General features: G+C 41.0%; 1 protein-coding gene across 15 annotated transcripts in view; it reads right to left on the reverse strand.

The window, feature by feature from the left end:
• Window positions 1-13,663, reverse strand: part of ZNF485 (zinc finger protein 485) — a 76,781-nt gene that overhangs the window by 12,724 nt on the left and 50,394 nt on the right. The window contains exons 5-9 of one of the 15 annotated variants that reach the window (XM_072739408.1): window positions 8,869-9,020; window positions 5,768-8,589; window positions 2,669-2,974; window positions 1,381-1,555; window positions 233-504 (exon numbers count right to left, since the gene is read on the reverse strand). In XM_072739408.1, coding sequence (XP_072595509.1) covers window positions 233-504; window positions 1,381-1,423 — 315 coding nt within the window. In that variant the 5' untranslated portion in view covers window positions 1,424-1,555; window positions 2,669-2,974; window positions 5,768-8,589; window positions 8,869-9,020. Of the gene's footprint in view, window positions 1-232; window positions 792-1,380; window positions 1,556-2,668; window positions 2,975-3,096; window positions 3,260-5,767; window positions 8,590-8,868; window positions 9,021-13,663 lie in introns of those variants that run through there. The other 14 variants (XM_072739409.1, XM_072739412.1, XM_072739420.1 and 11 more) reach the window with 14 other exon arrangements.

Raw genomic sequence — 13,663 nt, forward strand, 5'->3', positions numbered from 1 at the left:
CCCCAGCCACATCTGCCCGTCCCCTCCTGAACCTCCTACGCCGCTCCTTCCTCGGCCGGACCCCTGGGGAGCACAGGGGCGCGCCAGGTCTCAGCGCCCCAGCTCGGGGGCGGCAACCTCAGAACCGAGCTGGGCGGGCTGCGCGGCGAGGCTGCGCGCGCCGCAGAACTGCGACCACCCAAGGTACTGGCCGCCGAGACCCACGAGCTCGCAGGAGCCTCGCTTTACTCACACGGAGGCCAGCAGGGCCGGAAACGGAAGCGGCTGCCGGCGCCTCTGGGAAATGTAGTCTGCGGTGCTGGCCAGGCGGTCTCAGGGCCTGGGGTCTCCATCCTACGCTTATCGCTCGTGGCGGGGGCGGGGGGGAGCTTTGAAAAGTAATTGGGCCGCGGTCACAGCTCCAGAGATTCTGGATTAATGCTCTGGGTGTAGTCCTGGCATCGGGATTTTTTTTGAAGCTCCCGGGTGATGCTAGTGTGCAGCCAAGATTGGCGGCATCCAACGCTAGAAACATGCAAATCTGTGAGATATGGTTTATGTTTCTTTGGGGCAGCTGTTTATGATTGATTTGTTCGCTTGTTTCCAAGTTATCTCATTTTTATTTTAAGCAAAGAAAATGCATATTAGAAAAGCAGAGCACCCAGGATGCCTAGGTGGCTGTCGGGTTAAGTGTGTGCCTTCCACTCAGGTCCTGATCCCAGGGCCCTGGCATGGAGCACGCATCTGGTTCCTTGTTCAGTGGGGAGCCTGCTTTGCCGTCTCCCTCTGCCTGCCATTCCCCCCTGCTTGTGCTGTCAAATAAATAAATAAAATCGTTAAAAAAAAAAAAAAGGCACCCAAAACACTATAGATTTTATTTGTTGACATAGAAGATGCAATAAGATTAAATCCATTTTTGAAAAATGTGTAAATATCTCGAAAAAAATTCCTACTTATAAGCTCCAGGAATTGGACAACTAAGGAAGGAAAATGTATCTCTTTTGTTCAATTAGGACTTTTTATTTAAAAGACTATCCCTCAGAAGGGGACACTTATTCACCAGATTAACAGTGATTAACCAGTGCCCTTCTAAATGCCACTGACTATTCTAGATGGTAAGGCTAGAGCACTTGACAAGGACTCCCTCCTTAACCAAACTTAGGCCAGGATCCTCTGAATCCTCTTCTAGAAGGCCTTGTCTTTTCTTTAGTGAGCCCAATTTTAGCAAAGAATCCTACTAAGCCAGTTCAAGAATTCCCCAACCCTTGGAATCCAATCAAGCTCTTCTTTCCCCACCCTTGATATTACACTCTCCCTCCCCCCACCTTGATATCTAACCAATTTCTTCATAGTCATTTTCCATTTACTCCCTCACCCTGTCAGCTGGCTATAAATACCCACTTGTCCCTGTTGTATTGGGAGTTAAATCCAAGTTCTCTTCCATATTGCAGTGCAATAAAGTATTGAATAAAGTCTTCTTTGCAAGTTTCAAAAGGTGTCATATTATTTCTCTTTAAGGCAGTGAACAAAACAAATAATGTCCCTCCCCTCAAAGATCTTACATTCAAATGGACATCTGAAAAAGAGAGATTCAACAAAATCAGGATAAAAAGGAGAGAAAAGGATTCTTATTTAATATAGAGCTTTAAAAATGTCCACAATAGGGACGCCTGGGTGGCTCAGCAATTGAGCGTCCACCTTCAGCCCAGGGCGTGGAGTCCCTGGATCAAGTCCCACATCAGGCTCTCTGCAGGGAGCCTGCTTCTCCCTCTGCCTGTGTCTCTGCTGCTGCTGTGTGTGTGTGTGTCATGAATAAATAAATAAAATCTTTAAAAAAAAAATATCCACAATAGCCAAACTGTGGTAGGAGCCAAGATCTCCTTTGATAGATGAATGGATATAGAAGATGTGGTATACACACACACACACACACACACACACACACACACTGAAATATTACTCAGCTATCAGAAAGGATGAATACCTACTATTTACTATTTACATCAACCAGGATGGAACTGGGGGGTATTATTTTGAGTGAATAAGTCAACTGGAGAAAGACAATTATCATATGGTTTCACTCATATGTGGACTATAAGAAATAGTGAAAGGGACCATAAGGGAAGGTGGGGAACTGAGGAGGGAAAAATTAGAGAAGAAAACAAATCATGAGAGACTCCTGACTCTGAGAAACAAACAAAGGGTTACAGAAGTGGAGGTGGATGGAAGGATAGGGTAACTGGGTGATGGGCATTAAGAAGAGCACATGATGTGATGAGCACTGGGTATTATACTATATGTTGGCAAATTAAATTTAAATTTAAAAAATAGAGCTGTAAGGACCGGCCCCTTTGATAAGAGATCATTTGTGCAGAAGTCAGAAGGAAGTGAAATAACAAGGAGTATATCTGTGGGAAGTTAGTTTCTGGCAGGTAAAATACCAGATACAAAGCAACTACAGAGTGTGCTTCATTTATTTGAGGAACAGCAAAAGGTCAATGTAGTTAAAACACTAAAGACAGGTAAAGGCTAGATCATGTTTGTGATGACTAATTTTACATGTTAACTTGATTGGGCTAAGGGATGCCCAGACAACTGGTAAAACATTAATTCTGGATATGTCTATGAGAATGTTTCCAGAAAAGAAAGATTAGCATTTGAATCAATAGACTGAGTAAAGAAGATCTACCTTTACCAACATGGGCAGACATAATCCAATCCACTGAAAGCTCAGTTGAACAAAAAAGTGGAGGGAGTATGAATTCTCTTTCTTCTTGAGCTGAGACATCCAATTTCTCTTGTCCTCAGACATCTAAGCTTCTGGTTCATAGGTCTTCAGACTTTAGGACTTCCTCCAGCATATCACTCCTCCCTTCTCAGGCTTTCAGCCATTGGCTCCCATGGCTCTTGGGCCTTCACATGTAGAACTGAATTATACTGCCAGCCTTACCAGTTCTCCAGCTTGCAGATGGCAGATCATGGGACTTCTCAGCCTCTATAACCAAATGAGCCAACTAATTAATTAATTAATTAATTACACATATCCTATCATTGTTTCTCTGGAAGACCTAATACAATATTGGTCCATTTAGTACAAGGAAGAACATTGGCTCTTACTTTGAATAAGACAAGAAGCCATCAGAATGTGGGGAATTGGAATCCTCATGCATTGTTGGTAGGCTCATAAAATGGTGTGGTCACTTTGGAAAACAGTTTGGTAGCTCCTCAAAACTTTAAACATGGAGCTACTATATCACTCAGTGATACCATTCCCAGATGCCTACCAAAGAGAAATGAAAATATACATCTACACAAAAACTTGTACACAAGTGTTCATAGCAGTGTTATTCATAAGAGCCAAAAGTGGGAAAGGCACAAATATCCATCAACTGTCCATTTTATCCACTGCACTACAGTAAGGGTCTACTGCAATGGATAAAAAAAGTATAGTATATCCAAATAGTGGAATATCTGGCAATAAAAGGAATGATGTGTTGATATATGCTACATAACTGATAAGCTCTGAAGCAATACTAAGTAAAAAAAGAGAGTTATAAAATACAATATAATTCCATTTATACGAAATGTCCAAAAAAAGACACTTCACAGAAACAGAACATGTATTAAACATATTAAAATATATCCTGCCAGTAAATGGAGGGAGGAAGGAATGTGGAGTGACTGTTAATAAGTATGAAGTGATAGCAGATGATAAAATGTTTAAGACAGAAATTACATTCGTTTCCTAGAGCTATCATAACAAAGTAACACAAACGTAAGAAATAGAAGTTAATTTTCTCCGTCTGGAGGCTAGAAGTTCATTATCAAGAGAGGCTGGTTCCTTCTGAGACTTTGGGTAGAATCCTTCCTTGACTCTCCCTAGCTTCCTTTGGTTGCTGTCAATCCAATTTCTTGGCTTGAATTCTCCTGTGTATCTGTCTTCATATGGTATTTCCTCTTGGAACAGCTAGATTTATTGGATTAGAACCCACCCTAATGACCTCATCTTAACTTGATTATATCTACAATCCCATTTCCAAAAAAGGTTACATTCTGGAGTTACTGGGCATCAGGGTCTCAAGTATGAAGGGGGAGGGGGAGGACACAATTCAACCCACAACATTTAGTTTTGTGTTTTATGTTTGTTTTTGTTTTTTTTTTTTAATTTATGATAGTCACACAGAGAGAGAGAGAGAGAGAGAGAGAGAGAGAGAGGGAGGCAGAGACACAGGCAGAGGGAGAAGCAGGCCCATGCACCGGGAGCCCGACGTGGGATTCGATCCCGGGTCTCCAGGATCGCGCCCTGGGCCAAAGGCAGGCGCTAAACCACTGCGCCACCCAGGGATCCCTATGTTTTGTTTCTTAATGTTTTACCTTTAATACTCTCTAATTTATTCTTAATAAAGTTCACATCTTATAAGAGAAAGGATCTAAATTTGTCTCAAATGATTGGATAATCTTTCCAGCACCATTCATTGAAAGGTCTATTCTTTCTTCCAGTAAATGAAATGCCATCGTTATCTTATGCCACACTATACTGTCTCTCGAACAAAAGTTTGAGAGATTTCTTAACCCGTGCTGCTTTTCAGAAGCACAGGGCTCAGCACACAATGTTACATTGTACGTCTAGTTTTAGGTGTACAATATAGTGATTCAACAAGTCTATACATTATGCTATGCTCACAAGTGTAGCTACCATCTTTCACCATACAACTATTATAATACCACTGACTATATTCTGTGTTGTATTCTGTGTTGTACCTTTTATCCTCATGACTTATTGACAAAACATCTCACATAGTAATATGATAATGCCAGAAACATGCTCAGCAAGGGTCTACTACAAGATATGACTCAATCTTATGCCAAGTCCCATGCTAAACTTTCTACTTGAATTATCTCATTTAATACTTAAAGCAACTACAATTACTATTCTCACTAGCAAAAAGTTTTTGTTACAGAAATTTCAAAATATGCACAACATAGAATAATATAAATAGTCTCCATGCATCCATAACCCAGGTTCACAAACATCAAGAGCATGCCTGTTTTATCTATCAATCACCCTTCCTCTCTTACTGACCTATTTAATCTACAAATAATCAGGTATACATCTTACCAATGGGCACCTTATTTTTTTACATTATACCATTGTCACACTTAAAAAAATAATTCGAGACTGATATGCAAATTGACAATGGCAAGATCACATATAAAAATGGCCTGTAGGAACTATCCCAGGAAACCAACCCACAATCTACAATAACTAGTCCAGAAGTCAATCTGCTTGCAGACTGACTTGTAAGAAATCAGAACGTCATCTCTAGCAATTAGCCCAGGCAGCCAGACTATCAATCACCCCCAAATAGGCCTTGATTAATAACTGTCAGTTACCCAAATTTGTCCCCACTTCCAGCTTAGGATTAATCAGAGAAAGCCAAATATACTCCAATCATATAGGATGCCCTCTTCTATGTAGCTATCCCTTTTCCCCTTGCCAACAGCCTGCAATCGGGGCATACCTGAAGCCTTCCCTTTTTTCCACTTTAAAACTTTACCACTCCACTGCCCTTTGAGTCTCTGCCAAAATGCAAGTGAACGAGTAAGTGCAGGAATAATGCTTAGGTGCATCTGGTAATGTGTATAATATAACTTTGAGTTTTCATAGCCCTGGGGCTGTCTACCTGCCCTCCCCCCCCCCCCCCCCCCCCCCCCCCCCAGCAGGCAGCACCAAGAGCTCTTCATTATTGCACAGGACTAACTTCCTTCCTCTCCCCTCACTACTTGCCTGGGGGCACTCGACCAATTTTCTTCTTTTCTCTGGGCCTCAATTCCCAGTCTGAAGAGTGAAGAGGACTGGATGAGGCCCCTTATTACCCTCTTCATTTCTATGGTTATACAGCATTGGAGCACATCCTGGGGACAGTTTGGGAAACAGAGCAGAAGACATTCTTAGACTGTTCAAGGCTCTGGACAGAGAAAGTTCTGCGCTCCCCTGCTCCAACCAGAAGCCAAGCTGCCCAAGGAAAGGGCTCACATCCACAATGGAGCCCTGACCTCCCTTTTCTAGGTCCAACAGTGATTTCTCCAGCTTTCCTAGGAGTCTGCTGTGACCAGACCTGCATTTGCCACCACCCTAGATGGCCTGGCATTTCTATATTGGCTTGATCCCCCAGGAGGCTGGACTGGGAGGCAGAGTCCAAGGGGTCCCACAGAAGTTCTTTTCTTCATCTCTCTTCTGGCCTGTTTCATCTGAGATCCCTTGAAAACATGAGATGACAGACAAATGCTCTATAGTGAAAGTGCTTCCAATTCCAAGGTGCTGAATTTCAATCCTGGCTCTGCCATTTACCAATAGCAGGAGCTTGTGCAAGTCATGGCCCCCTTTCTCTCTCATCCTCTGTGCCTTCAGCTTAAGATAAGTGAGGAGTAACCCCTATTTTGCAGTGCTGTTAACAGGCAAGAATGAACATTGGGCCATGAGCCCAGTGCAGAGCATCCAGGAGGAAATCAGTAAATGGAAGTTGTGTGTCTCCCAAGAGCTCTCCAGCCAAGGCACCAAGACTGAGATGCTCCCTGGCCAGTGCTACTCCAGGTCCCAAGACCCCACAGGCAGAAGATGCAGACCTCAAACGAAGACTTCTCAAGCTTCCTCCCAGTGCACCTGGCCCTGGCAACATAGAGAACATCCTGGAAACGGGGGCTTAGCAGGGCCTCGATGGCCTCGGGAGACATACCATTACTGCCCTTCTCTGGGATCAGGGTTGAATCAGCTAAGGAGAGATGCCAAAAGGGTACTGGATAGGAGTAGGACAGACTAAAATAAGACAGAAAAATAAAGCACGGTTAGATCATCCACACGGCAGATCAATTGCCTTGGAAAACAGATACAAACATTCCCATAAGCCTCAGTCCCAATATTTAGGCAAAAATTTCCTTCTGATATTGTGAGTCCCCCAAACAGTACTCCAGAAGGAATACTACTAACAAGTCTACATTCGTTAAATGTGACCACTTGGAAGCAATGAACCTATTCCCTGAAATCCAGAAACTACCCCACCCACCAAAAACAGATAATCTGAATAGTCATATTAACTATTAAAGAAACTGAACTTGTAATTTAAAATAAAAAGAAATCTCCAGGCTTACATTGTTTCACTGAAGAATTCTATCAAACATTCAAAGAGGACCTAACACAAATTTTATGTGACCTATTCCAAAAAATAAGAGGAAATATTTCCCCACCTCATTTTATGAGGCCATTATTATCCTGATAACCCAAAGCAGGGTTATCAAAACAACAAAACAAGTACAGACCAATATCTCATTAATTGAGATGTAAAATTCCTCAATAAAATATTATCAAATCAAATCCAGTAATGTAAAAAAGGATTATATACCACAGTCAAGGGGAATTTATTCCACATATGCAAGATAGGTTCAGTATCTGAAAACCTAATATAATCTACCATATCAATACTAAAGAAAAAAAACATTAAGATCATTCAACTGATATAAGAAAAAGCATTTCAGGGCGCCTGGGTGGCTCAGTTGGTTAAGTGTCTGCCTTTGGCTCAGGTCATGATCCTGGAGTCCTGAGATTGAGCCCCCCATCTGTCCAGGTTCCCTGCCCAGCGGGAATTCCGCTTCTCCCTCACCCTGTCCCTCTGTCCCTCCCCCCACTCATGTGTAAGCACATTTTCTCTCTCTCAAATAAAGAAAATCTTAAAAAAAAAAAAAGAAAAGAAAAGAAAAGAAAAAGCAATTTCATAAAATCCAACAACTACTCATGACAACAATACCCAGCAAATTATGCATAGAAAGGTAATTCCTCAAACTGACAAAGATCATCTGGGATGCCTACATGGCTCAGGAATGCCTGGGTGGCTACGCGGTTGAGCATTTGCCTTGGGGCTCGGGGCATCTGGGATCAAGGCCTGCTTCTCCCTCTGCCTAGGTCTCTGCCTCTCTCATGAATAAATAAATAAAATCTTTTTTAAAAAATTGAAAAAGGCCTAAAGTTAACACTAAACTTAAATGTTAAATAAATAAATAAATAAACAAACTAAAAAAAATAAATAAATAAACAAACAAACTTAAATGTTATGATCAAACGCCTTCTCCCTAAGATAGTAACAAACAAGGATGTCTGCTCTCATCTTATGCATCATAGTGCTGGAAATTCTAGTTAGTGCAATAGGTCAGAAAAAACAAAGGGATACAGAATGGAAATAAAGAAGGAAAATGAGCTTTAATTATAGATGACATAATTCTCTATGGGAGCAATGTCAAAAAAGCATTTAAAAAAGAAAACCCTCTGTAACCACCAAGTTTAGGAACATCACTGTGTCCAAGATCAACACACAAAAATTAATCACTTTTCTGTATACTAAAAATAAATGTGAAAACTGAAATTAAAAATTATCTTTCCTAAAAAAATGATTTTTTTAAAATTATCTTTCCTGGGGATTCCTGGGTGGGGCAGTGGTTTAGCGCCCGCCTTCGGCTCAGGGCGTGGTCCTGGAGTCCTGGGATCCAGTCCCACGTGGGGCTCCCAGCATGGAGCCTGCTTCTCCCTCCTCCTGTGTCTCTGCCTCTCTCTCTCTATGTCTATCATAAATAAATAAATAAATAAATAAATAAATAAATAAATAAATAAATAAATCCTTTTTAAAAAAATTATCTTTCCTAAGAAAATTAAATACTGAAGTATAAACTTAACAAAACATGTACAGAATCTGTATCCTGAAAATTATAAAATTCAGTTCTGTAAGATATTGCCATTAGAACAAAGTAGGTGAAGGATACAGGGATCTCCCTGTATATTTTTCCCAACTTCCTGTGAATCTATAATTATTTCAAAATAAGAAGTTTTAAAAATACATGAACTAGGCAGCCCGGGTGGCTCAGCAGTCAAGCACCTGCCTTCAGCCTGGGGCGTGATCCTGGAGTCCCAGGATGGAGTTCCCCATTGGGTTCCCTGCATGGAGCCTACTTCTCCCTCTGCCTGTGTCTCTGCCTCTCTCTTTCTCTGCGTGTCGCTCAAGAATAAATAAAATCTTTTAAAAATAATAAAAAATAAAAATAAATAAATAAAAATACATAACTGAAAAAATTAGGAATAATAATGTATTCTCTCACAGACAATAATGGGTGTTAAGCACATGCTGTGTATGAATATGGTCCTGTGGGAACATGCTGTGAAGGGGTACAGATTGTATTTATGTATACAGTTTGTGTGAATGAGTACAGGATCTGTTTGTAGGCGAGTTGATCACTGTCAGCAGAATGCCAGTCAGCATACATCCCAAGATCCCAGCACCATCCTGGGAGGAAATTCTCCAGGGATCATTCTCCAGGGATTCTAAACTGTGCAGAACACAATGTGATTATCTTTGTCCCCATAACAACCCTTGATGAGGGCCCTCAACTCATCCCTACCAACACTTCCTGACATTTTCTAAGTACAATGCACCACATTTCAGTGGTAATTATCTTCAACCCTACAGAATGCTAGAAAGTTACTGAAATACTTTCACTCCCTTTGCCTTCCTGGGGGTTTCCTTGAAAAGGTCTGTGATTACTGGGTCCCTTTCATAAATAAAGAAAACCAAGTCCTGAAAGGGAAAATTACATGGAAACACAGGGTAATTATAAAGGGAGTCAACTCTGAAGAACTCGTGCTTTGGAATATTAAAAAAAAAAAACTCTAGATTTGAATCCATTTTCCACCCTTATTATGAGACACTGAATATGCTTTTTGAAACTTTTAAAATGTAAAAGCTGTAAAATGGGGTCACACAAACCTACCCTCTCAGTAAAGTGTATGGAAAAGTTACATAAGATAAAGGTATGGTATTTGGTATATATATATATAGGTTAATTACTTGCTTAATTTGTTAAAAGACATAGAACCAGGATTGTAGAACCTAACTGCTCTCCTAAATATTCCCTGATCCATTGATTCTGTCATCCTTGCCCTGACTCTCACTCTCTGATGTTCTCATTTACCTCTCATCCAATTTAGAGGGCACAGCTCATCACTATGGTTACCAGTCCTTTGTATACAACTGTTTTGTGTGTGTCTCACTAGTTATACTCTCCTGATAAAACACCAAACCTGGTTGAATCCAATTCCCTGCCTGTTCTGTGCTTGCACTTGTGTAGTAGATGTAGACTGAGAAAAAACTTATAGTCATGATGATTAGTCTCATTTTCAATTTATGACCACTAAGGTCAAGGGGCCCTTAATGCTGCCCAGCTATCCTACTACATTTGCTTAGTCCAACCATTTTCTTAAATGACAACTTCACAGCTTCTCCTCTCCAAGGCTCTGACAACTCCTCCCATTTCACTCACAGCTGATGACTTTGCTTTCTATGAGAAAAGTACATTTGCCTACCTTTCTCTACTGGAATCTGTAGGCTCTACTTTCCAATCTGGTATCTCCTAGGAAGATAATTTGTGTTCCACAGACAAAAGGTAAGAAAGTAACTCAGAGGAGGAGATTGTCCAAACATGGTAGGTCACCCAAATGTGTCACTGTCCTAATCCCAAGAAACCAAATGTTACCTGATACAGCAAAATGGATTTTGTAAATGTGACTAAATTAAAGATCGCAAAATAGGGAAATTATCCTGGATTATTCAGGTAGGCCTGATATAAGGCCTTATATGAGTCCTTAAAAGAAGAACACAAGAAGAGTCAGTGCAAGAGAAGGTAATGTGATGACAGAAGCAGAGGTTGGATGGAGTCAAGCACTTTGAAGATGGAAGTAGAGACCATAAGCCAAGGAATAGAAGCTGTCAAATAAATGTACTTTGAAAAAGACAAGGAAATGGGCACCTGGGTGATCCCAGGGTCCTGAAATGAGTCCAGCATTGGGCTCCCTGCTGGGAGCCTGCTCATCCCTCTGCTTATGTCTCTGCCTTTCTCTGTGTCTCTCGTGAATAAATAAATAAAATATTTTTAAAAAAAAAGAAAAAGACAAGGAAACAGATCCTCCTCTAAGCCTCCAGAAGGAACCAGCTATGCTGATACCTTGATGGAGCCCAATGAAACTGACTTCAGACTTCTGACCCCCAGAAATAGGAAAATAAATTTGTGTTTGCGTTTAATGCAATCCCTATCGTTTAATGCAATCCCTATCAAAATACCATGGACTTGCTTCAGAGAGTTGGAACAAATTATTTTAAGATTTGTGTGGAATCAGAAAAGACCCCGAATAGCCAGGGGAATTTTAAAAAAGAAAATCATAGCTGGGGGCATCACAATACCAGATTTCAGGTTGTACTACAAAGCTGTGGTCATCAAGACAGTGTGGTACTGGCACAAAAACAGACACATAGATCAATGGAACAGAATAGAGAATCCAGAAGTGGACTCTCAACTTTATGGTCAACTAATATTCGATAAAGGAGGAAAGACTATCCACTGGAAGAAAAACAGTCTCTTCAATAAATGGTGCTGGGAAAATTGGACATCCACATGCAGAAAAATGAAACTAGACCACTCCCTTGCACCATACACAAAGATAAACTCAAAATGGATGAAAGATCTAAATGTGAGACAAGATTCCATCAAAATCCTAAAGGAGAACACAGGCAACACCCTTTTTGAACTCGGCCACAGTAACTTCTTGCAAGATACATCCATGAAGGCGAAAGGAACAAAAGCAAAAATGAACTATTGGGACTTCATCAAGATAAGAAGCTTTTGCACAGCAAAGGATACAGTCAACAAAACTAAAAGACAACCTACAGAATGGAAGAAGATATTTGCAAATGACCTATCAGATAAAGGGCTAGTATCCAAGATCTATAAAGAACTTATTAAACTCAACACCAAAGAAACAAACAATCCAATCATGAAATGGGCAAAGACATGAAGAGAAATCTCACAGAGGAAGACATGGACATGGCCAACAAGCACATGAGAAAATGCTCCGCATCACTGGCCATCAGGGAAATACAAATCAAAACCACAATGAGATCCCACCTCACACCAGTGAGAATGGGGAAAATTAACAAGGCAGGAAACAACAAATGTTGGAGAGGATGTGGAGAAAAGGGAACCCTCTTGCACTGTTGGTGGGAATGTGAACTGGTGCAGCCACTCTGGAAAACTGTGTGGAGGTTCCTCAAAGAGTTAAAAATAGACCTGCCCTACAACCCAGCAATTGCACTGTTGGGGATTTACCCCAAAGATACAGATGCAATGAAACGCCGGGACACCTGCACCCTGATGTTTCTAGCAGCAATGTCCACAATAGCCAAACTGTGGAAGGAGCCTCGGTGTCCATCGAAAGATGAATGGATAAAGAAGATGTGGTTTATGTATACAATGGAATATTACTCAGCCATTAGAAATGACAAATACCCACCATTTGCTTCAACGTGGATGGAACTGGAGGTTATTATGCTGAATGAAGTAAGTCTATTGGAGAAGGACAAACATTTTATGTTCTCATTCATTTGGGGAATATAAATAATAGTGAAAGAGAATATAAGGGAAGGGAGAAGAAATGTGTGGGAAATATCAGAAAGGGAGACAGAACATAAAGACTCCTATCTCTGGGAAACGAACTAGGGGTGGTGGAAGGGGAGGAGGGCAGGGGGTGGGGGTGAGTGGGTGACGGGCACTGTGGAGGGCACATGACGGGATGAGCACTGGGTGTTATTCTGTATGTTGGCAAATTGAACACCAATAAAAAATAAATTTATTATTTAAAAAAATAAATGTAAATTTGCCTTTTTAAAAAAAATAAAAATAAAAATTAATGTGGGGTAAAAATAAAAATAAAATAAATAAATTTGTGTTTGTTGTATGTCCCTAGGTTTGTGGTAATATATTACAGCAACAATTGGAAGCTAATACACAAATGAAGGGGGAAGATACAGAGAAGTCCAGGCAACATTTGACTCCCAGAATAAACCTGAAGGGAAGGTACTGGGGAGAACTGGAGTGGTGCTGCATGGAAGAATTTTGGCGCCCTCCCCTTGAAGGCTATAACAATTAAAAGCATCTCAAGAGGGCAGGGTTTGTGTTCCTGGTAAATTTATGATACACAGTAAATACTATAGAATTTTTATTTTTTATTTTTTTTAAGATTTTATTTATTCATGAGAGACAGAGGCGGGGGGTGTGGGGGCAGAGACACAAGCAGGAGTTGCAGGCTCCCTGCACGGAGCCCAACGCGGGACCGACCGCGGGTCCCCAGGATCAGGCCCTGGGCTGAAGGCGGCACCAAACCGCTGAGCCACCCGGCTGCCCATACTATAGAATTTTTAAAAGCAAACTATAGGCCCATATATGTGGCACGACCCCATGTTGTTTAAAACGTATATGTATATGCATATACACATAGCAAAGAGTTCTGAATGTTGCAGGACTGATTACCTCATCTCCGTATCTTTGCTCCAATAACCATATACAGTAACAGCAGGATTGCAAAGCACATCCTGACCCACACACCAGTACCCCTTAATCCTCCAACTCAGCTCTATTTTTTCCATTACACATATCACTTTATAATAAATTCCATACCATTTATAATTAATTGCTTTTTTGTCCCACTAAAGTCTAACATCCACAGCGATTTTTAAATTCCTGGAACATGGTAGGCCCTCATGTTTGCCAAATGAATGAACTCTAGATGCTGCTGCTGAGTAGCATATGTTCGTTT

The sequence above is a fragment of the Vulpes vulpes genome, chromosome 15 (assembly GCF_048418805.1).
Source record: "Vulpes vulpes isolate BD-2025 chromosome 15, VulVul3, whole genome shotgun sequence".
NCBI lineage: Eukaryota > Metazoa > Chordata > Mammalia > Carnivora > Canidae > Vulpes > Vulpes vulpes.